This window comes from Budorcas taxicolor, chromosome 11 (genome assembly GCF_023091745.1).
Source record: "Budorcas taxicolor isolate Tak-1 chromosome 11, Takin1.1, whole genome shotgun sequence".
Classification (NCBI taxonomy): Eukaryota; Metazoa; Chordata; class Mammalia; order Artiodactyla; family Bovidae; genus Budorcas; species Budorcas taxicolor.
In genome coordinates this window covers 16,039,307-16,063,268 of record NC_068920.1, presented here as the reverse complement: position 1 = coordinate 16,063,268, position 23,962 = coordinate 16,039,307, and the positions used below count along the sequence as shown (strand labels likewise).

Genomic DNA, 23,962 nt, shown 5'->3' with positions numbered 1-23,962 from the left:
CCCAATATTTCCTCAAATCCTTACCCATCTGCAGACCTGTGTTTGAGATTTTGTATAAAGAGATAAAAGTCCCTCAATCTATGATGATGCTTACTAGGAATCCACCCTGGGGGACATAGCACAGGCATCCGCATGAGCACCGAGTTTTAAGATGTATCTGATCCTTTCCTGAGAAAATTTTCTGATGGAAGAAGTAGAGGATTAGAGCGGGCTTAACAGAAACTGGAGAAATATTGCAAAGGGCGTCTGAGGGTGTACAGAGCAAGTATGGTTCCTTTGTGGTCAGGCATGATGGCTCGGAGGGTAAAGAATCCACCTGCCATGCGGGAGACTTGGGTTCGATACCTGGATTGGGAAGATTCCCCAGAGAAGGGAACGGCTACTCATTCCAGTATTCTGGCCTGGAGAATCCCCACGGACAGAGGAGCCTGGTGGGCTACCTACCGTCCATGGGGTCGCAGACTTGGACACAACTGAGCGACTTTCACTTCACTCTGTTTAGGGTTCAGACTGCAACTCAACCTGCCTCTTAGTTTCTGTTGAATGTATTCAGCTCGGGCTTCAATTTCCTCATCTGAAAGTGAGGGTTACAACAGAACATACTTCATAGCAGTGTTTAGAATGTTGCACAAAGCACTTGGAACAATACCTCCCACATGGTAAGTACTATATTAGGCAATATTATTATATTCAGTGTTAACTTAGGCTGTGGACCTGTGTGTGGGATTTTATATTTCTCATTTCCCAGACTACCCTTTCCTTTGAGAATGGTTCCAACGCAGACCCTATACTGTTGGCTCAGGCTTGCTCTTCCCTCGTGCTTAGCACCTGATGTTTGGGATCCAGTGCCTGCTATTCTTTCCCCTAGTTTCTGTGAGCTCTGATTAAATCACCGAGCACCGCCCACTCCAGACTTACTAACTGCACCAGGGGCACTTCCTTTAGGGATCTGCTCAGAACCCTCGGAGCCAGTTGCCCGGGGGAAACGAGCTGGTGATGTCACAACATAGACACTTCCAGACCTCTCTGAGGTCCTCTCCTTCGGGCCTGTGGCAGGGCCCAGTTCTGAAAACTTTGCCCAGCCTGAGCATATTCTTGTCCACTCCAAGACAATGCAGAGACCCTCATTCCCTTCCAGTGGTGTCCGAACTCAGGTTTGTTGGGGTTAGGGCCACATGTCTCTTCCTGTTCTCTGGCTACAGACCTCTTGCTGTACTTCTTCCCTCCCAGGGAATAGAAATCCCTATGCAAATAGAGTGTGTGGGACAGCTCTCAGTAACTCTTGGTTTTCTAGGATACAGATAAAAATCTGTGGGAGTGGGGAGGGGCAGCTAAAACCCTGGGGCTGATCGATAGAGGATCAAAGGTTATTTCAGATTTCAGAGGGCCTCAGAGACCTTCAGAGCAAGATTATAACACCATTCCCATTTCTAGTTACTCCCGTCTGTGTGCTAAACGTACCCACAATCTCTTCCAGCAGGTTTGCCAACCTCATTCTCATTCTCTCAGGATATATTACGGCAACTTTCTCACACTTTCCTTTCCCCAAAGGAAAGGGTAGAAAAGAGAATATTTGGCCGTGAGGGTATTTCACTAGACTTGACTTACCGATGAGGTCGTTGAATCATGCCCCACCCTAGCCAAATAGTGCAAAGGGCACTTCTTGCATGGCTCCCTGCCCTCTTCAAAGCCTAAATACTGACATGCACAAGCAGAGCTTCCCAGCTGTGTTGGAGTTGTCAGTCTCAGAGGGGTGTGTTTTACAGCGCTCCGTCTCCCGCCTGCCCTAGGACTTCAGCTGTTACAAGCACTTTGGAAGGAAGCTGCTCACAGCTCTCTGCTTAGACCTAGCCACGACGAGGACGTCTACGTGTGTATACCACTTGTTTGTCTTGAGCTGGTATATCTTCCTCAACTTTTATATCTCACCAGAAGGAGAGGATCCGCGGATATCCCTAATCTTTCAAAATGGGGGAAAATGGAAGTACCTAACATTGCTTAATCTGGTAAGTACGCATCAGGAAGCAAGCTATTTGTTTCTAATATCAGTGCCTTAAACGTTAACACCCTTTGATTTCATCCAGTCCAAAATTCCATTATCTTTCTTCTTCATAGTTTGTGAGTTTGGACATTCTCTTTTATTTGGCAATTTGCTCTGAGAAACCCACTTTGGGAGTTATCCATAGTTACCTCTTGTGTTGACTAATTGTGAAACACTTTTAAAAGTTATTTTTAAAAGAATCTTATCTCTTTAAAAAAAATTATTAAAAATTGTTACTTTCTTAAAAAGTTTAACTGGAAGATAATTGTTTTACAATGTTGTGTTGGGTTCTGCCATACTACAGCTGGAATCAGATATTAGTCAGTGAGTCAGTTCAGTCACTCAGTCGTGCCCAACTCTTTGTGACCCCATGGACTGCAGCACTCCAGGACTCCCTGTCCATCACCAACTTCCAGAGTTTACTCAAACTCATGTCCATTGAGTCGGTGATGCCATCCAGCCATCTCATCCTCTGTTGTTCCCTTCTCCTCCCACCTTCAATCTTTCCCAGTATCAGGGTCCTTTCCTATGAGTCAGCTCTTCACATCAAGTGGCCAGAATATTGGTATTTCAGCTTCAACATCGGTCCTTCCAATGAACATTCAGGACTGATCTCCTTCAGGATGGACTGGTTGGATCTCCTTGCAATACAAGGGACTCTCAAGAGTCTTCTCCAACACCACAGTTCAAAAGCATCAATTCTTCGGCGCTCAGCTTTCTTTATAGTCCAACTCTCACATCCATACATGACTACTGGAAAAACCATAGCTTTGACTAGACAGACCTTTGTTGGCAAAGTAATGTCTCTGCTTTTTAACATGCTGTCTAGATTGGTCATAACTTTTCTTCCAAGGAGTAAGCGTCTTTTTATTTCATGGTGCAGTCACCATCTGCAGTGATTTTGGAGCCCGAAAAAATAGTCTGCCACTGTTTCCACTGTTTCCCCATCTATTTGCCATGAAGTGATGGGACCAGATGCCATGTCTCTGGAATCAGATATATGTATACATATATCCCTTCCCTCTTGAACCTGCCTCCCACTTCCCCCGTATCACCCCTCTAGGCCATCACAGAGCTCCGGGCTGAGCTCCCTGTGTTACACAGCAGCTTCCCACTAGCTATCCTTTTGTCAACTGGTGATGTCCATGTTTCAATGCTACTCTCTCAATTCGTCCCGCCCGCTCCTTCCCCTGCTGTGTCCACAAGTCCTTGCCCCAATTGGATGTTTATTTCTCCTCTGCTCAAGCCCCCTCATGAATATGCAGGTTCCCTTAGCTTAAACCTTCCCCAGTTTTGCTATTTGGGGAGACACTACTTGAGGAGAGATCCCCAAGTGTTCTCCTTACTTGCTGCAGGTAATAAATCCTTCCTTCTCAGGGGTAAAAAAAAGAATCTTACCTTGAAGTGCTTCTCAGATGAGCCTAAACGAGGAACTAAAGTCATGGTTTCATGGTTTCCTGATGACATTGACAACATATGCAGAAGAGATTTTGAACTTTGCTTGGGGAAGTCTGTGAGGGAAGGCAGAGTGGCGTATGTTGCGTAGGAAGTGCAATTTCCAGTGGAGGAATAATGCCATTTTACAGCACACCCAGACTAACAGATTTATCTAAGAAAAGCAAATACATTTTGCCACGTTCAGATCCCACTTCAATTTTTTTATAGGCTCAGGCTCCATCTTAAAGGACAAATCACCCAACCAAATGGCAAATGCACATTTTCAACTGTCCACAAACCAATCACATCGCTTGCTCCTTGCTTCTCTTCCTAGCCCAGCTGACCATAATGGGATGAATGAAATGATGAAGTATAAGTGAACGGGGGAAAAATAGATTTCTAAAAAACATTTGGGGAATATGTAACATTATTTTTAGAGTTAAAAGCTAAGAATGCTGTATCCTTTGGGGATGCTAATTTAAGTTTTGGAATTTTTAACCTAAATGTAGGGTGCAATATAAAGTATTTGATTCCAATTCTTTGGCATCATAATCCAGGCAGACGTAATGCATGGTAAGGAAAAGAAAAATGACTCTCTGTAATGCTAAGGAGAGGAAATTCAGAAAACTCAGTTCACAGAGGCCTGGAATTTCAGCTTCCTCCTCACTGGTTATCTGACTTTGGGACCTGAAATTTGAGATTTGAGCTCTGAGCATGCTAAGTCGATTCAGTCATGTCCAACTCTTTGCCAACCTATGGACTGTAGCCCCCAGGCTCCTCTGTCCATGGGATTCTCCGGGCAAGAATACCGGAGTGGGTTGCCATGCCCCCATCCAGGGGATCTTCCCGACCCAGGGATCAAACCCTTGTCTACTGCATTGCGGGCAGGTTCTTTACCCCTAGTGCCACCTGGGAAGCCTGAGTACAGCTCTACCATGCTTGAAAAATATCAAGGTGACTGCCTGTTTCAATCATAGAATTTTATGAAAACAAATAAACAGAAAACAATAACAAAAAATGATTTTGTAGAATTAGAATAATACAGCAAAAGTCTCACCTTTCTGTATCTTTTTGCTTTATATTAAGGAGGGTCAATGTAAAAGGAGCAGCGTCAGCCAGGACTGATGATCTAATCAAATCTAAATTCTAGTATGGCTGTCCTATGTCACTCTCAGTTCAGTTCAGTCACTCGGTCGTGACCAACTCTTTGCAACCCCATTGTACTGCAGCACACCAGGCCTCCCTGTCCATCACCAACACCCGGAGCTTACTCAAACTCATGTCCATTGAGTCGGTGATGCCATCCAACTACCTCATCCTCTGTCATCCCCTTCTCCTCCTGCCTTCAATCTTTGCTGGCATCAGGGGCTTTTCAAATGAGTCAGCTCTTTGCATCAGGTGGGCAAAGTATTGGAGTTTCAGCTTCAACACCAGTCCTTCCAATGAACATTCAGGACTGATTTCCTTTAGGATGGACTGGTTGTATCTCCTTGCAGTCCAAGGGACTCTCAAGAGTTTTCTCCAACACCACAGTTCAAAAGCATCAATTCTTCAGCGCTCAGCTTTCACTATAAGCGTGGCTAAGAGTGGACTCATCACCTACTCCCTCAAACCAGCTTACTGACTTCTAGCTCAGTTACATGTCCCAGAGCCATCACATTTCCAAGAAAGGAGAAAGACACTCATCTGTCGAAGACACATTCAGTTCAGTTTAGTTCAGTTCAGTTCAGTCACTCAGTCGTGTCCGACTCTTTGCAGCCCCATGAATTGCAGCACACCAGGCCTCCCTGTCCATCACCAACTCCCGGAGTTCACTCAGATTCACGTCCATCGAGTCAGTGATGCCATCCAGCCATCTCATCCTCTGTCGTCCCCTTCTCCTCCTGCCCCCAATCCCTCCCAGCATCAGAGTCTTTTCCAATGAGTCAACTCTTCACATGAGGTGGCCAAAGTACTGGAGTTTCAGCTTTAGCATCATTCCTTCCAAAGAAATCCCAGGGCTGATCTCCTTCAGAATGGACTGGTTGGATCTCCTTGCATTCCAAGGGACTCTCAAGAGTCTTCTCCAACACCACAGTTCAAAAGCATCAGTTCTTCGGCACTCAGCCTTCTTCACAGTCCAACTCTCACATCCATACGTGACCACAGGAAAAACCATAGCCTTGACTAGACGGACCTTAGTCGGCAAAGTAATTTCTCTGCTTTTGTTGGTCATAACTTTTCCAAGGAGTAAGCGTCTTTTAATTTCATGGCTGCAGTCACCATCTGCAGTGATTTTGGGGCCCGAAAAAATAAAGTCTGACACTGTTTCCACTGTTTCCCCATCTATTTCCCATGAAGTGATGGGACTGGATGCCATGATCTTCGTACATTTCCTAGTGCTAATTCCCTGAGTAACAAAAGGAAGACTTTTCTGCATTCCTGAGCAATATAGACTCTTTGGACATCTTCGGGCCCTTTGAAATGGGCAGAGAGGGGCTTACCTGTGGATGTTTCCTTTTTGTTAGGTGTCATCTTGAAAGAGACTTAATGAAGCATTTTCCAATTGATAAAGATGGGTTAAAAATGTTTTTAGAGGATTCATTTAAGGTCAGATTTCAAATATGTGACTTCATGTATGAGCCACATATGAGTAATGAGCCACCAAGTCCTGTTTTCCCTCTTGCTAGGTTCTCCCCTTCTTCCCGAGTCGTACCGCCTCTCTCATTATTAGTTGGTACCTAGATGACTAGATCATCTCTTCACTGTCCTCTCACTATCAGCGCAACCACCCATCACTCAGATTTCAGATTAATCTTCCCAACAAATGGTTTTGGATTTATTTTGTTTCAAACATCGTGAGCCTGATTGAGAAGTTTGGTCAGCTATTCAAGAAACTAGAGTGGCTCCCTCCTACCTCACAGGACCAATCGAAAGTCCTGATCTAGGAGCTCACCTGCCTACTTCACTCTCGTTCTGGCGCTCCCCTCCCCAGTAAGTCTGGTCCCTTCTCCAGGAAGCCCTGTGTCTTCTCCAGCGTTGGTCCCCAGGGTTTCCGTGGTCACTGCTCTATCCAGTCACACCATCCGTGAATGAAAGGCCCCCCTGCTTCTCCACCACGTTGCTGTTTTCCCAGACCACCTGAAAGAAATCTCAGATCTTCCTTAAAAATCTCTGCTGAGCCACTTTGTTTTTCCCAGATTTGTTTTTCCCTTTCCCTGAGTTTTTCCAGCATCTGTTAGTCTCTGCTTATTTATGTATTGTTTGCACGTCTCCACCCACGTGTGATTCTTAACATTTCAATCCATTTGTAAATAGCTCTAGAACAAGAGTTTAATCTCTGAAGTCTTCACCAGCCCTAACGTTCTACGAGTCTACATTGTATTTGCTACAGTGATGGGCACAGATTATCCCGTAAAAAAAACTTGGTGTCTAGGAAATGGCAATCCACTCCAGTACTATTGCCTGGAAAATCCCATGGACAGAGGAGCTCGGTAGGCTACAGTCCATGGGGTTGCAAAGAGTCGGACACGACTGAGCGACTTTACGTTCACGTTCACGATCGTATATGGACTGGACTTGACCGCAGACTTTTCTGCATTCCTGAGCAGTACAGTCTCTTCGGACAGCTTCAGGCCCTTCAAATGGGCAGAGAGGGGCTTACCTGTGGCTGTTTCCTTTTTGTTAGGTGTCATCTTGAAAGAGTGACTTAATGAAGCATTTTCCAATTGTTAAAGATGGGTTGAATATGTTTTAGAGGATTAATTTAAGGTCAGACTTCAAACATGTGACTTCACGTGAAATACTGGGCCTTAAAATTTGTAGCTCTTGAGGTCTTAAAGGATTGTGTTTCCTAATGATTAGTGTTAGCAAATGGCTAATTAACTAATGGTTGCATTTATAAAGTCACGGAGGTCTCATAACTTACTATAACACTCTTGGATTTATTTTACGTAAATTTACTGGTCAGTACCCCATCCTGCTTCCAGGAAATTTACACCCCTCCCCTTTAAATGGGGCTTCCCAGGTGGCTTCTTAGTGGTAAAGAACTGCCTGCCAATTCAGGAGACATGAGAGATGTGGGTTCGATCCCTGGGTCAGAAAGATCCCCTGGAGGAAGGCATGACAACTGACTTCAGTATTCTTGCCTGGAGAATCCTATGGACAGAGGATCCTGGTGGGCTACAGTCCATGGGGTCGCAAAGGGTCAGACACGACTCAAGTGACTTAGCATGCCTGTACTTCTTTAGACAGTCTTAATTTCTAGTGGGCTGAATATCCATTATGGACCCTGAGAACAAAGTCTGACTTAATACAAGTCAGCATTCTAAGAGTGTCCCATTTCTTTCTGAGGCCACATCAAGGGATTCAAAGGATTGATGCCTGGGGTGTGAGGTGATTTGTGGGAATTTCACAAAGAACTGGTCACCCTGACCGATTCCTGCCTGGTGCCTAAGGAGAGTAGAAGAAGGAGAGGAGAGATGTGAGTCTCCGAGGGAGTAAACTGACCCAGGGAAGAGGCAGCCAATTCTCTGTGGAGAGGGAAGGCAGCGTAGCCTAGCGTTATCACCATGGGCTCTAGGAGCATGGGTTCTGTGGGTGGCTCCTCAGTTCTACCACTCCTGACCCCGGGCTGGGTATGTCTTTGTCTCTTACTTCCAAATCTGTCAGACAGAAATAAAAATAGTGCTTAACCACAGACTGTGAGGGACAAGGGACGCGCCCAGAATGGTGTTAAGCAGTAAACAGTGGAATGAGAAGGTGGGAGAGTGCTGGTGAGTTTCTAGCCATCTCAGCTAGAACAGGAGTGGGGCCGAGGGGAGGGGATTTTGTGGGACATCAGTCCCCTCCCTGAGCACCATGGGTGGTGGGTCATGGATTCAGGCAAGGATCAGCCATCTGCCCCACTGCTCAACTATCTGCCTCCTTGGGCTTCGTGCTCCAGCTCCCCAGCTGGCAGAGCCCCCCAGTGGAGGCACTGCTTTATCTACATAACAGATGCCCAGTGGATGCTCAAGGGGATCGGGGGCCGGGGGCACCCTAGGGGAGAGCCTGCAGGCTCAAGTAGAGGGCAGTGAATCCCACCGAATGGGAAAGCCCCCACAAGGTGGGCGTGGAGACCAGGCAGTGCTGTCGGACACCCTCCGGGTGCTCATGTTGGCTAGGCTTCCAGAGCCCGGATCTTCCGCAAACGTTACGTTCTCTCTGCTGTGTCCGCTCCACTTCCATCCAGGGGCGGTCCTGGATTCCGCAGGGAATGCAAGCTGGGGAGAGGAGATAGAGGGAATTTTCAGCTACAGTTTAAATTGGCTTGCAGAATTCATACAGTTTGCTGGATTTTCCTCTTTTGAAAAATCAACTTCCTTCTGAAATGTGGTTGGAGGTGGCGCCTCATAACTGGGATCTCCAGGGGAGATTCTGGGCGAGGCCCTTCCTGTTTCCCACACCCCACTTCACCGACAGAGGCACTGACGTTTCCCTCCGCTCTTCATATAAAATTGCCCAAGTCAGGCAGCTCTGACTTGAGTATCACCAAGCTCTCTGGCTCTTTGGCTTCCCTGGTGGCTCAGATGGTAAAGAATCTGCCTGCCAATTCAGGAGACCCAGGTTTGATCCCTGGGTCAGGAAGATCCTTTGGAGGAGGAAATAGCAAACCCACTCCAGGATTCTTGCCTGGAGAATCCCATGGACAGAGGAGCCTGGTGGGCTACAGTCCATGGGGTCACAAAGAGTCAGACAACAACTAAGCTACTTTCACTTTCGCTTTCAAGCTCTCAGGATGACAACAGCAACTCCAACGCATAGGTCCTTGGAGATGGCAGAGCAGGGCCAGGGGAAGAGAGATGCTTGGGGACATTTCATCGTCCAAAGTCCAAGGTAGCCCACGAACAGTGAGAAGACAGGGATTCATTTACAGTATCCAGAGTCCACTTCCATACTTGGGACCAACCCCTGATTTCCATCATCAGTCTAATATATTCACTCTCACGCTCAAACAGAGTCAGAAATACACTTAACTGTCTATTCCACAAAAACACTTGCGATCACTGTTCGCAAGAGCGTGGAAAGAATGTGGGCTGATAGGAGGAGAGAGTCCCCACTGGCACCCAAATAAAAGAACTGCAATTTATTGAGTAACCACGACAGCCTTTTGGTAGGTTCACTCTGCACAGTATAAAGACTAGGGGCTGAAGGAAGGCCTAGCTTCCTGGGTGCCCCTCACTTGCTGTGTGCTCCTGAGTGAGTTACCTACCTTCTCTGTGCCTCATGCATAGTGGCTGTGTGGTGTGGCGAACGGACTCCCACCCTTCCCAGCCTCAAGGTACTCAATCCCCAGCTCCTGGGAGGAGGGTTGACTGCTGATGCCTCACAGGCGAGCGCCTGTCCCACAGCTATCCTCAGCAGAAGGGAGCCACCAGGACCAGGGCTTAAGGCCAGTGACCGGCGGACCTGGGCTCCAGAGGCTGGGCTCCAGGACAACTCTGAAGGCAGGGTGAGCTCCAGAGCCCCTTCCTGGAGTGCGAGAGCAGCTGATGGCACGCAGCTGAGCCGCCCTTCCGGTTCTCCTGACTCCCTCCCTCTTGAGCCCTTCTCTTTGAACGCTCGGCAGGTAGCCCTCAGCATCTCAGATACTGTTTCTCGAGAAACCTGACCCACAAAATGTGAGTCAGTGTACAGAAAAGGTTCCTCCGCCGCTGCCTCTTTCTTCTTCTTCCTAATAAAGACATATTAACATAGAGCTTGCCCTGGTCTGTATCATGTCTAATTTCTGGCACCTAACAGACATTCTGTGAATGTTGGCTACACAAACAAATGATTAAAACATAACTCCCACCAGTAAGAGTGACTTTCTAGAGAAGCCCATCCCACTGGTAAGACAGTTTACCCCATGGCCATGCTGCCCCTACACGGAAGCCTGCTGTGACCAGCTGCACAACATGGGCCAAGTACTCTGACAAATATATCTTCCTTCCAATCTGTCCCTCAGTGTTCTTAATTCACCACTGGATCTCCAGGAAAGCCCCAATTCAGATCCATTTGGCAAAGCCTTCCTCTACTTGCCCCAAGCCCCACCACCCTGACCACCACAGTTATATATTAATAAAACTTCTTACAACTAGTCCCCAATTGCTGCTTTATTCTGGATTAATCTCCACTGCAAGTGTGCATCATTCTGAAGGCGAGACCTGAGAAAGTCCCAGCCTGTCTGAGTCAGGCACGGAGAGCTGAGCTGGGCGTTGTATTACTTGACTCATTCAATCAGAGCTGTAACGTCTTGCTCAGGAAACTTGTGGAATCTCCCTCTGTGGAATTATTTTTAAATGAAGCAATTCTCATTTCCTGGGATAGGTTAATAGGGTTCTGGCTTAAAGCAAGGAAAATAAACTTGATGGCTTAGAAAGGTTAATAAGCTTCTGTGTTCTCAAGATTTTTGTGAATCTTGTGAAGACGTACAAATGTAAAAACTGAATATCCTTTAGCTCTGGTTTCTTAAATTGCACTAGTTATAAAAAAAATGTAAATTAAGCTCTCCCAGGTGGTAAGTTTGTCAGCTAGCAATAAAAACGGAAGACTGCGAACAAACTTAGATCAGCAGCATTTCAGAAGAAGGCACCAAAAAACCAACGGAATTAGGGACGAAAAGATAAATCAGAGGGCAGCAACTCTGAAGTAAACCCTGACTGAGAAGATACCATCAGCTCTGCTTTTCTGAGCAGCCAAAATAGTTGAGGAATGTAAACAACAGTAGTTTTGTTGTAAGAGCCATAAAAGGTGGCCAGTTGTTCTATCTTCTTTTAATGCCACTGTATTAATTTGCCGCTATAACAGCTCACCACAGGCTAGGGGACTTGAACAGCAGAAATTTCCTCAGAGTTCTGGAGGCCAGAGGTCCACGACCAAGGAAGCGGGGTTGCTTCTGCAAGCCTCTCTCCTTGGCTTGCAGATGGCTGAGTCTCCCTGTCTTCACGTGATCTACCCTCCGTGTGGCTCTGTGTCCTTATCTCCTCTTCTTATAAGGACTCCGGTCCTAGTGGGCTAGGGTCCACCCTACCGTCCTCATTTTAACTTCATCAGCTCTTTAAAGGCCCTGCGTCCAAACACAACCCCTTTCTGAGGTACTCAGGGTTATAACTTTAACATGTGAATTTGGGCAGGGGAGTGGGTACCATTCAGTCCGTAACAGCTGCCGTGTTCCCCCTTGACTATTCCTTCTGTGAGTGTCTTCTCAACATTCCAGTGTATTGTCCTTAGAGAATGAGCAGACCAGTGTCCTTTTGGTGAGCTGATTCAAACCTGGCGTCGAGGCCCTGCGTGAAGCCTCCCTCTCCTAGCTCCCAGCTCAGCTGTGAGCATCCTCTAGGCCCTGTGTGCATGCTCAGCCGCTTCAGTCCGGTCTGCCTGTGTGGCCCCATGGACTGTAGCCCACCAGCTCCTCTGTCCATGGGATTCTCCTGGCTAGAATACTGGAGAGGGTAGTGATGCCCGCCTCCAGGGGATCTTCCTGACTCAGGGATCAAACCCGCACCTCTCATGCATTAGCAGGCGGGTTCTTTACCTTTGAGGGCTTCCCTGATAGTTCAGTTGATAAAGAATCACCTGCATTGCGGGAGACCTGGATTCGATTCCTGGGTCGGGAAGATCCCCCAGAGAAGGGAAAGGCTACCCACTCCAGGATCTGGCCTGGAGAATTCCATGGACTATTATAGTCCATGGGGTCTCAAAGAGTCAGACACGACTGAGCACCTTTCATTTTCTTTACCTTTAGGGCTACCTGGGAAACCCTCAAGCCCTCATTCTCCCTTATTTATTTCTCTTGGCAACCCCCTATCACCGGCCTCCTGGGCTCCTCCGCAAGGGCCCGGTAGAGACTCCTTGTTGACGTAGACGGTGGCGCGGCCCTGCGGGTGCAGATCAGCAGAGACAAGGCTGCCTCACCTCCACATTGGGCATCTCTCCAAGGCAGCCTCCGCCTGCGAGCTGAGGGGAGAGGGGAGACGGGGTTGGCGGGTTTGTGGCGTGGACTCAAGTTGTGTAGGAGAAGGAGAAGCCCCGGAGGCTCTAAGAGCGGGTGAGAGCCCAGTTTCCACGTTCCGCGATTGGGAAAAGGCAAGAGAAAGGCAGGACGCGCCTGACGTGGGATGACACGAGGAAGGTCCCGCTGCGGAAAGCGGTCACATGGACTTCACATGCTGGGCGGAGGCCGCTCTCCCCGAGGAGGGAAAGCCTGGCAGACGCTCAGCGCCTGATGAATTGCCGTGTTGACAGAACGGTGCAGGCCTCCGCACCGGGGCCCAGGCCCCCGCCGGCCCTCCCTGGCTCCAGCAGCTGCCTGCGCTGTCCTTGGGGTGGGGTGGGGGGTGGGGGGGGGTGCCGAGCTGAAGGCCGCTGGGGAGGAAGGAAGGCGAGGCCCCGTGGCCAGCTTCCACGGGCAGAGGCCGCCCCCCGGTTCTGCAGCTCTGAAGGGGCCGAACAGCAGGAGTGAACGACAAGTACGGGGTGGTGGCAGCCTCTTCCTGGCCTTTAAAACTATTGCCCACGGTGGTGCTAGTGGTAAAGAACTCGCTTGCCAATGCAGGAGACTTAGAGAGACATGGGTTCGATCCCTGGGTGGGGAAGATCCCCTGGAGGAGGGCATGGCAACCCACTCCAGTATTCTTGCCTGGAGAATCTCATGGACAGAGGAGCCTGGTGGGCTGGGGTCCCATAGCGTTGCAAAAAGTCGGACTGGACTGAAGTGACTTCCCACGCTTTGCTGCACACCCACCCTTGCTCAGGGTCAGAGAGGGGTTCTTGCATGTTCCTGCATTTCTACCATCTGGTCATTCTCGGCTACTTTGCGGCCCCTCCTGCCCCTTAGAGGAGAGCGTTTCCTCAGCCTTGGCTGTCCGCTTCTCTCGTCCTCCCTCTGTCGTCTTTTCAGAGACCTCATTCCACCATGGAGCTTCACTTTCTGCTTCTGGGCAGCCCCGCCTCCCTGGAGACTGCCAGGTCTGCGTTTGCAAAAGCAAGTTCCTCTAGACAAGTGATTCTCAACCTTGGCTGCTCTGATTGAATCACCGGAGAGAATGTTTTAACATCATGAAGCTAGGTTGCACCCCCAGACACATCACATTAGAATCTTTGGGGGCTGAGAATCAGACTTTGGCATTTTTTGAAGTCATTTTTAATTCTCCCACCTGGAGATAGTGGTCTCTGGTCTGAGCTCCCACAGTGCTTTCGTCTTTGCTCTTAGACAACCGACACATGGTTTGTATGTTTGTTGGTTGTAAAGTCGGCTTGAAAAACAAACTGGGTTTCCTGGCCTTGATATTTATCAACCATGAGACTTCAGGCAAGTTTGTTCAGCTTCAGTTTTCTCATCTGTAAAATGGGATGCAGAGAGGAATAATACTGCTTACCTCAGGGGGTTGCTACAAGAAACTGAACGCTTAGATCAGTGCCTGGCATAAAACAGGAAATCAATAAAAGTCAACTATTACCCCCCCAAAACAGCTATCATACTTTTGAGTAGTCAGTAAGATTTGTAAATGATAAATTTGTGTCTAATCCCATGGTTCTAGAACCTACTAAACCTTTACAAAGATCACCTGAAGAGATTATTAGAAAACAAATTCCTGGGCCCTATCCCCAGAGTCTCTGATTCTGCAGGCTGGGGGTGGGGTGGGGAGGGGCTGAGCAACCTCATTTCTAACAGACTGTGGGGGTGTTGCAGGTCTGAGGACCCAGGTGGGAGCGTCCCTGCCCTCTTCCCCCAGCATCCTCTCCTGCTCACCCCTGCTGCCCAAGGAGGGGCAGGAGGCCAGCTCGGCTAGAGGTCTTCTGGGGTTCCAGACACCGAGGTTGTTTTCTAGCCACCGACGTGGTTGATCATTAATTAGTCCAACTGCCCAGATACCAGAACTTGCCTGACTCAGACTCAGAGCAGAGTCCAGGCTGTTCCTTCCGTACCAATCAGAGCTCTCAAGGAACAGGATGGATTCTGAGGCAATGACTCAAAACCAGCTCCTAGTCTGTACTGTCATGACACTTCTTAGAAGCTGTGGGTGTGTGGCAAACTGTGAGAATGGACAGAGTCTGCTCTGATTGTGATCTATGTCCTCGAAAATGGCCTTACTTCTTTTTTAAAAAAAATATTTTTAATTGAAGGATAATTGCTTTACAATATTAGTTTTGTTTCTGTCACACATCGGGGCAGGGGCGGGGGCAGGGGTGGGGGCTTCCCTGGTTGCTCAAACGGTAAAGAATCTGCTTTCAATGCAGGAGACTCAGGTTTGATCCCTGGGTGGGGAAGATGCCCTGAAGAAGGGAATGGCAACCCACTCCAGTATTCTTGCTGGGACGGTCCCACAGGCAGAGGACCCTGGTGGGCTACAGTCCCTCGGAGTAGACGGCAAGGAGTCAGACGGCTGAGCGACTAACACTTTCACTTTCACTGCCAGATATCAGCAGGAATTAGCCGTAGCCATTGTACATATGGCCCCTCCCTCTTGAACCTCCCTCCCACCTCCCACCTTTCCCCTCACAGGCGAGGAGAACAGACTTACGGAGAAGGCAGTGGGGAGGAAGGAGAGGGTGAGACGAACAGAGAGAGTAACGGAAGCATATACACCGCCATCTGTGAGACAGATAGCCAGTGGGAATTTTCAGTATGACGCAGGGCACTCAAACTGGTGCTCTGTAACAACCTGCTTCTGTTTTACCCTCAGGGTACTCAGAGATGTACCTGAGCCCACCAAGCGCTCTATCCCCATGGACTGAAACCACTCCCTCAGACAGATAGTCTCTGCAAAGCCTTTGGATTGCCTCTCTTTTTTTTTGTTTTTAGTTTATTTATTTTAATTGGAGGCTAATTACTTTACAACATTGTAGTGGTTTTGCCATACATTCGCATGAATCAGCCCCCACTTAATGAGGTGGGGAGGGGGCACTGGCTTCTTCCTCAGACAAGCAAGATGCTGTTGTGGGGGTCTCCCCCGGGGGAGCACAGAGCTCCTTCATGGTGCTCTTGACCCTGATTCTGGCTTCTCTAATGAGATTGCAACACCAGACATTTAAAGCTATTTTCTTCCTAGGAAGGAGCCAGAATACACCCACCATTGAGTCTGGTGCTGTGCCCTTGTGCTGTTTATTTGGTTTTCCCTTCCTCTGTGCAGCCAGGGCATCTATCTCGTTACATTCTCCTGTTAAGCTGACTCTATTCTGTTTCCATTTTCACTCAAGTCCATTACGCTAACTACTGTACACATTATTATCCCCTAAACAACTTTACACAATCCGTTTTAGTGAGCAAGGTCAGGGCCCAGTGAGCTGAAAGACCAGCCTTCCAGTTGGCTCCCAACCAGAACAGCCAGCAGCCCCCTGCTTCTCAAATCAATCCTGCTCCCAGAGGGATGGTGCTTCACCTCAGTGAAGAATGTATTAATTAAAGGAAATGAGAATGTGCTCATTTGTTGTAATGAATTTAGCTCTTGCAGGCCATTTTCTTCGGGGTGGCCTGCCTGGAAGATGTGCTGAAAAGAACCAAAGGGGAAAAAGACATTAAGTTCATAACGGCCTTCAGAGACCTGCTTTTCACCACACTGGCTTTTCCAGTATCCACAGTAAGTTACAAAGATATGCAGGTAATATAAGGCACGTGTCATACGGACCAACGCTTCTCCTAGGCAGCAAGAGCCCATTACTGTAATCCCTGGCAACTTTATTTGCATAAATGGCCCGAGGACTGCATTGCACTGCCCAGTGTCTTGGGGAAATAAGACAAATCACTGCCAAGATTTTATCATTAGCTTTTGTATCTTTGTGACTGTTTGATACGAGATCCTTATTATTGTCTGGCAGGGAAGTCTAAAGGACCTTTCTTAACCAATATACATCCAAGATAACCTTGGTTCCATCAGGATGATGGGAATGGAGGGTGCTAAAGAGGGAGATGAGTAACTTGCCTTTCATACATCTGGTTTCACTTGAACAATAAGCATTTGTTACTTTTGCAAGTGGAAACCATTTTTTTTTTAAAGGTATGAAACCTTTCAAAGTTGACATTTTGAGAGGAGAGAGACAGTCTGTCTGAAATACCTGGGGTAGGGCCCACACTGGGTGGGGCCTCATGCCTTTTGTTGAATGAGTGAACATTGGGAAAAAGCAAGACATATGCAAGGGGCAGTTGTAGCTGCTACTGTCCACATTTCTACAACATCACTTATGATTTCATTCATTAATTAGAATGAAAACAAACTGAAGCCAGGCACACCAACGGCCCAGCAGGACCTGTAATAAAAAATTACTATCTCCTTCCACCTGTCATTGTCCTGTTTCCTACAGTATTGAAACTTTAAACTTAAATCCAGCATGAACCTCTCCAAGCACTAGTGAGTTCTCAGAGAGCAGAGCAAGTACTGGCATTCCAATCTTACTTTGCAGGACACCTCCTCCACCCCCAAAATCTTCTAAAGGCCAAGTTGCTTAACAATGGAGTTTATTCATTTTTTTTAAGAGTTAGAAATTGAGCCTTTGGAATTTAAGAAGATAGGACGATCAGAAGATTAATGGTTTTTTTTTTTTTTTTTTCATCTCTGCATTGATTTTGTAGCATGGAAGGCAGAGACTTTGAAAAGATAGCCAAGGGGTACAAGAGGATGCAGATCAATCCAGAGTTCTGAGCAAGAAAGAGATCCAACTGTCAGTTAACTAGCTTGGTGGATTATCCTGGGGGCTTGTCACTTATCCTCCCCACTACCACCCCCCAACCCTGACCCCAGTCTTCCTGCTTCCCCTGGCCACGCCTACCTAGAGTGTGGGCAAGCCACATGTAAGGCTTAGCCACTCCATTTGGCTGCTTTCAACCCTTCCGGGGAAGCTTAGAGGAGAGAGAAGTCATTGGTTAAAATGAAATGACTTAATGATCTGCAAATCCTGTGTCTCTACATCCTCTTTGCCACAGTGACAAGTGATTCCTAACTCTCTGAAGTCCCCAGAGACTGAGCATTGTAATTCTATGATAAATAATTTTTTCCTTCATTTAATAATTCTATATAAGAATGTATCTTTAAAGCTGGTATCAATTTTTATTTTGCTATGTCTTCTTGACTATCTTAGGAAGCACTGATTGAAAATAAACCTAATGGTGTTATTTTTCTGTTCTATTTTGCAGTTTGTATTTCTTTCATTCTGGATTATCTTTCTCTACGATAGAGAACTCATTTACCCTAAGGTCCTAGATACCATCTTTCCAGTGTGGTTGAATCATGCAATGGTGAGTAAAAGGCAAATTTAGTGAATCCTGAAAAGCAATAGACTCTGTTCTGAGAACTCCAAGTGCCTTATTTATGTTTCCAAGCTTCTCATCAAGCCCCAGCATCCTGTTCACTCCTCCGGCTCTACCCTGTCACTGTTTATTTAAAGAGCACACTGAGAATATGAAATGAACAAAAAGTGGTGCTGTAGTCAGAGTCACTGAGAGCAGACGGGATGTCCAGGCAAAATTCTTTGCCAAGTTGCTTATGAAGTCATTGCAAAGACATGAAACCAAAAGGACAGGCAACTTCTTGGAGGTTCCAGTCCTGAAAGAGAAGCAACTTCAGCAAATATTGATAGCATGCAATGAGATTCCTAGCTAGGAAGTGAATCAAGCAAGCTTTAAAATTAATCCATCCTGAATGTTAACTAGACTTACCATGGTAAACATTTGCCAGTACATACGAACATCAGATCATTATGTTGTACTCCTGAAACTAATATGTAATTCGTGTCGATTATACTTAAACACCCATCAAACCACCCAAATGTTCAAAGCATATGTCACAGCTCAGAAGTAATTTCTTAGTTGATACCTGATCAGGAATATTTATCACAAATGTTCTGCATAATTCTGTTTCCCGTTTGATTTTTTTTATTCATGCATTTATTTTTGAGGAGCTGAAGAGTAAACAGGACCTGTTCTGAGTTATTCAGGTCATGGTATCTGGATACCAGTGACAGTGGCCTGGACAAGCAGAGCTGGAGCAGGACTGCCCAGGTCTGGGATGAAGGAGGAGGTCTGAGTCATGGGCACAAAGCAATTGTTCAGAGAGCTTGCTCCACTTCTCAATATTTACAAAATGCATTTCCACATTAGTCAGGAGTTCAGAAGGAGGTCCGAGAGTCTGTGAAGCAAATGATGTTTAAAAACCTCCGGGAAATCACAAGGGAGTAGCGTGTCAAGGCAAAAGGAGAAGGGGTCAGCAGAGGAGGAGATGGTTAGATAGCATTACTGACTCAATGGACATGAATTTGAGCAAACTCCGGAAGATAGTGGAGGACAAAGCACCTGGCATGCTGCAGTCCTTGGGGTCACAAGCAGCCAGACTTGGCTGAGCGACTGAACAACACAGGGTATGTCAAGGCTCCTCGGGCCCACAGGCTTTCTCACACCCTCAACTTTTCCACTGTCCGAAACTTACATGATTAGCAGTTTGGAAAAGTGGCTCAGTCCACTAACTCTGCTCTACCACGTGGCCTGCCTCTTAGGAAAAAAACATACTTTCACTTTAAATATGTTCTCAGTGAGATACTAATTATTAACTAAGGTATACAATTCCAATCTCATTTAGAGTTCGGGACAAAAAGCTGTGTATTAAATAAATCGCACCTCTCAGAGACCCCTCCTACAACCTTCTCTGTGTCAGATCACCTCCTCACCTTCCCAGCTTCCCATGAGCATTAATCTGAAACCCTTACATAGGGAATATTCTGAATATTTTAGGGCACTTACACTATGTTACATGGGCTTCCCAGGTGACTCAGTGGTAAAGAATCAGCCTGCCAATCTGGGAGACACAGGAAATGTGGGTTCAGCCCCTGGGTCAGGAAGATCCCCTAGAGGAGAAAATGGCAACCCATTCTAGTACCTGGACAATCCCATGGACAGAGGAGCCTGGTGGGCTACAATCCATAGGGTCGAAAAGAGTAAGACGTGACTGAGAATGCACACACACACACACACACACACGCACACACACACACACACACACACACACACACACTGTTAAGCCTTTTCCTCAAATAGGAGCCCATTTAATTCACACAACTTTCTTTCAATAACAACTATAATCCTGATTTTTTTTCCAAATTTAAAAAATACTCAGAAAATTTAAGTGATTTACCTGGGGCCACTGAACTCATAAGTGGGACAGTATTTAAATCCAAGGCTGATTCACTCTTCATTGCCTTATGTTACAGTAAGTGCAGAACTTTCGGTTCGATCTGGTTTCATAATTCACCAGGCAATCAAAAAGGATGTCACTTTGCTTGATTAACGTAGCAAAGTGAGAATTCTCACTTAAAAAAAATCCAAAACCCCCATCTGCCTGCTAATAAGCCAAAGCACTACTTAAGAAAATGAAGCTATTTGAGACAACTGACTGAGCTAGACGTTACTGAAATAAAAAGGCAGAGTATTGAAAGTGTCTTTTATCTGGAGCCAAATACATGTATCAAATAAATACCTTTTCAAGGTTTTGTTAGCCCAGCTAGTAGTTTTCCTACATCTATTGCAAGCTTCCTACCTCTTTGGGGTACCATTTTCCCACATGGAAGTAAAGTTAGGTTTCTTCCAAATAGTTGTGATGGTGATGCCCAGCACGTGTGAGCTTGCTTAACAGCCATATGGGTTTTTGGTACTTTTGGAAGCAGACAGCTTCATAATGTACATCCTATCCATCAGTTAATTAGCAAGGCAGATACTATACAACACAGAACATAAAATAGTTGTGTACCTTCACAATTAGGGGTTTCTTTGGACCCTGCTCCTTGACTTTTGGCCAACCAGGTAACCCGAATCCTTTAACGTGAAAGGGCTAGGGTCAAAAAGTGGGATGAGAGTGAAAAAGAGAGCAAAAAAGGCACCCTGCCCTGGGTTAGACACAGACTCTTCTGTGATTTTGTTAATTTAATTGGAAAATCTCTCAAGAGAGCCATTTCTAGTGAAAATGTTGGTGTCAGCAAAACCAGCGTTGGGTACTCCCAGTGGGGTCATCCCCAAAATTCCAGGCTCCTTTTTATATCTGATCCACATCCAATGTGCTCATGACTGCCTCTCATCCCTCTTCCCCCAACCTGCGACCCTTACTCTGGACATTTTCTGTCCTCAGTATTAAAGTCTCCTGGTCTGTGGCCTCAAGGAATGCTCCCTGTTAATTTTCTAAATACTAGTACAAAAGAATACAGAAATGACTGTTGCTGGGTTAATTTGTTAACACTTCCTACATTTTAACAGTGTCCTTGCATGACAACTCAAATGAGTAAATAAAAATACCCAGAAACCACCACTGTGGCAGCCAAAGTGATGATGGGTAGTCAAAGCGGACATTGGTCTCGTTGCCTCCACGTGGGGCTGGGCCTGGCCTTAAAAGGAAGCGGCATTGTTCCTCTGTTTTCTTCCCGCACTATAAGAATTACTGCTGTACAAAACCAGTGCTATGCTTTCCTGAAAGGGTCTTTCATTTCACAACAGCATTTACGTTTGCTATTCCTTAGCTCTGGAATATTCTTCCTGTTGCCATTAGCGGTGCTGCCCTGGGTTTTATGAGTAATATTTGTCAAATTAAGAAATACCACTCTCCCCTTTGACACAGTGTAGTTCTAAAACCTTTGTGTTTCAAGTCTTTGGTCTCCTTCCAGCCTAACCCCTCTAGTTCATCATAGACTTGCCACTACAGTAAGACCATTCAAAGCTGATCATCATCTTTAATTGATGTTTTTCTATCCTTGCTGTACATTCAAACCAAACAGCAACATCAGTGAAATGTCTACATCCACCATGGTCAGGCTGCCTTATTTAAAGTAGATCGATCCAACTGTTTCATTGCCAAGCATTCTCCAGTCTTCATGAAAGAAGGGAAAGAAACAACAAAGTATTCCACCAGGTTTTGCCAGGAAAACATTAATGCCTCAGGCATTATCTAAAAGACTACTAAAGATAGAACCAGGAAAGACAGATTTAAACAGCAGGAGGAGGACTCAGTAACTGAGAAAACAGTTAGATCCTAACCTGGGGTGTCTGGGGAACTTATTTCTCTGGAAATCAACCTACATCATTCAGGTTTCTCCAGATGAAAGGTGAAAATATCAGAGAACCACTCCCCTCTCCCCCACCACCAGAGGCCCTTTGCTTTTGAAAATACCACCCGATTATTGAGCATGTGTATATAAGCACCTTATAGACTACCAAGGACTGCATAAGTATCAATATCTGTTATCATGTAAGACTCTCTGTCCGTGATCACAGAGCTTTAGAACTGAAAAGCCTTCATTTACATTGATGGAGATTTCAAAACTATCTGTTCTTATGAGATAGGCCTTATCCTGGCTCTTTAAATTGGAGTAAATACCAAATCCAGCTACCTAGTTATTTAACGTGTTGTCATTTATTCATCTGAAAAAATAATGAAGTAGTGACCATATGGATAATGCCATGATGGATATTTGACAAGAGTTTTGACTTCTGGCACCCTTAAATCTTGTTGAGCCTGGTCTACACGTGCAAAGCTGAGCTAATAGAGACAACAGTAGACACTAATTCAGAGGTGGTATTATGCAGTGGTATGTGATAACTGTCAAGTGGAGAAGGTAGAAGGGAGGGCTGCTGTGCCCTGTATGTCCCAGCCTGGCTGAGGGTCATGACTGGGCAACCTGGAAAGCCTTTGAACCCTGTCTGAGAGCTTGCTGGGGAAGCAAAATGTCAAGGAAGTGAAACTCCAATTCTTCCAGTTTCCTCCTCATTTACAGCATGCAAGACATTGTCCATCACTAAATTCAAGCTCAGTTTCAGATTTTTCTGTCCCACCCGTAAGCTTGGTGTGAAACTGTTGGGCCGCTAGGTAGAGGCAGGTGAGTCCTGATGAGTATAGAAGGTCGCCTGTGGGAATATCCGTATTAAACGGCCACCCTTTGTCCTCAACATTACAAGCCCCTCACCCATGCCTCCCTGGTTCCTCATCCCAGCCCTTCTGGGCAGAGAAGACCCACAATCTAGGTATCTCTGGATAGCTCAGTGGTTTTCAGCCTTTAGGAAATAGAACCCTTTGTGAATCTGAGGAAGTCTATGAACTCTTTCCCAAGGAAAGCACAAATAACCACAAAATTTTGTGCAGAGTTGTAGAAGGCTCTTAGACCCTCAAAGTTCCATTTATGGACCTCAGATGAAAATCTCCTGATATAACTGAGCATATACTTGAAAAATGGGCCCCCAAGTGAGTTCAAGTAAAATTAAGAATTATTCATGGGCAGACAAGAGAAATATTAGATATGATTCCAAACCTCAAGAAGCTTATGGTTTATCTATAAGCATGTTCCTACCTATCCTTTTAACCTGCTCTAAGCAGAGCCTGTGGTCTGCAGCATCTTTGGTAGAATGTTTGCCACAGTTAAAAAACAACCGCCTCTTCTCCAGTATTATTCCCCAGAAAGTCCAAGTCTGAAAAGAAAGAGGGTGTCCTGGCCAGGGTTCCTATGACAGCCTCTGCCTCCCATCTACCTCTCTCTCCATAAGATATAGGACAATAGCCAGAGCATGTTCTGCCGATAAAGCAGTGTTCCAGCCCATGTCACTCATGGGATGGTAGGTGAGATCCTTTGGAGGCTTAGTCTGAGTGCGTGGATGTGCTGTGCTGGTGTTCAGTATAGACCTTGAATGTAGAATCATCAGGATTCACTGAATTGTGGCAAAAAAGGGAGACAAGATTATTAGCTTAAGACACATAGAAGGTAAGATGGTAGGGGAAGTGCAAGGGTTGTGGAGGACACGTGTTTTGTTTGGACATGTTTGGGATGCTCATTGGTCAACAAAGTTTAGATGCCAAATAAGCAGCTGGACGTATAAGCCTGGGAGAGGGGGGCAATTTCTGGGTTGGTTACATAAATTTGATTGTCTTCATTATAAAAATTGCTTTAAAATTAAATAAAATCACCTACAAAATAAGTATGGTTAGAGAAGATACCCCAGGACTAAGTCTTAGGACTTTCCAACTTTCAGTACTTGTGAGGAAAAGCAAGATAACTCAACAGAAGAGCTGGAGGAGATGTCAATGAATTAGGAGGAGATCCAGTGCAGCTCAGTCTCCTGGAAGGCAGGTATAAAAATATCTCAAGAAAGACGAAATATGCTGTGTCAAAAGTTGCTGAGAGGTCAAGTGAGAACGTCACTGGCAGACGATCCCTGGATTTGCAGCAGTTATCTCTGGTGACTTGCAGGAGAGAAGTTTGATCCAGGGGGCCCAGGAGAGCTCTGGTGGTGCTGTGTGTATTACTTTCCTGCTGCTGCTGTGACAAATTCACACAAACTTAATGACTTAAAACAGTACAAATTACTGTTTTACAGTTCTAGAGGTCAGAAGTTCAAGGGGCGTCCCTCGTAGCTCCGTTGGTAAAGAATCTGCTTGCAATGCAGGAGACCTGGGTTTGATCGCTGGGTGGAAAAGATCCCCTGGAGAAGGAAATGGCAACCCATTCCAGTCCTTTTGTCTGGAG

The 23,962-nt window shown here is 46.2% G+C and overlaps 1 protein-coding gene across 1 annotated transcript in view; it reads left to right on the top strand.

Annotated features, from left to right (window-relative positions):
- Positions 1-291: 291 nt before the first annotated feature.
- ADTRP (androgen dependent TFPI regulating protein) overlaps positions 292-23,962 on the top strand; it is a 65,656-nt gene continuing 41,985 nt past the window's right edge. Inside the window, exons 1-5 of the mRNA XM_052647467.1 lie at positions 292-303; positions 1,295-1,480; positions 1,791-2,006; positions 15,925-16,059; positions 17,610-17,711. Coding sequence (XP_052503427.1) covers positions 292-303; positions 1,295-1,480; positions 1,791-2,006; positions 15,925-16,059; positions 17,610-17,711 — 651 coding nt within the window. The remainder of the gene's footprint in view (positions 304-1,294; positions 1,481-1,790; positions 2,007-15,924; positions 16,060-17,609; positions 17,712-23,962) is intronic.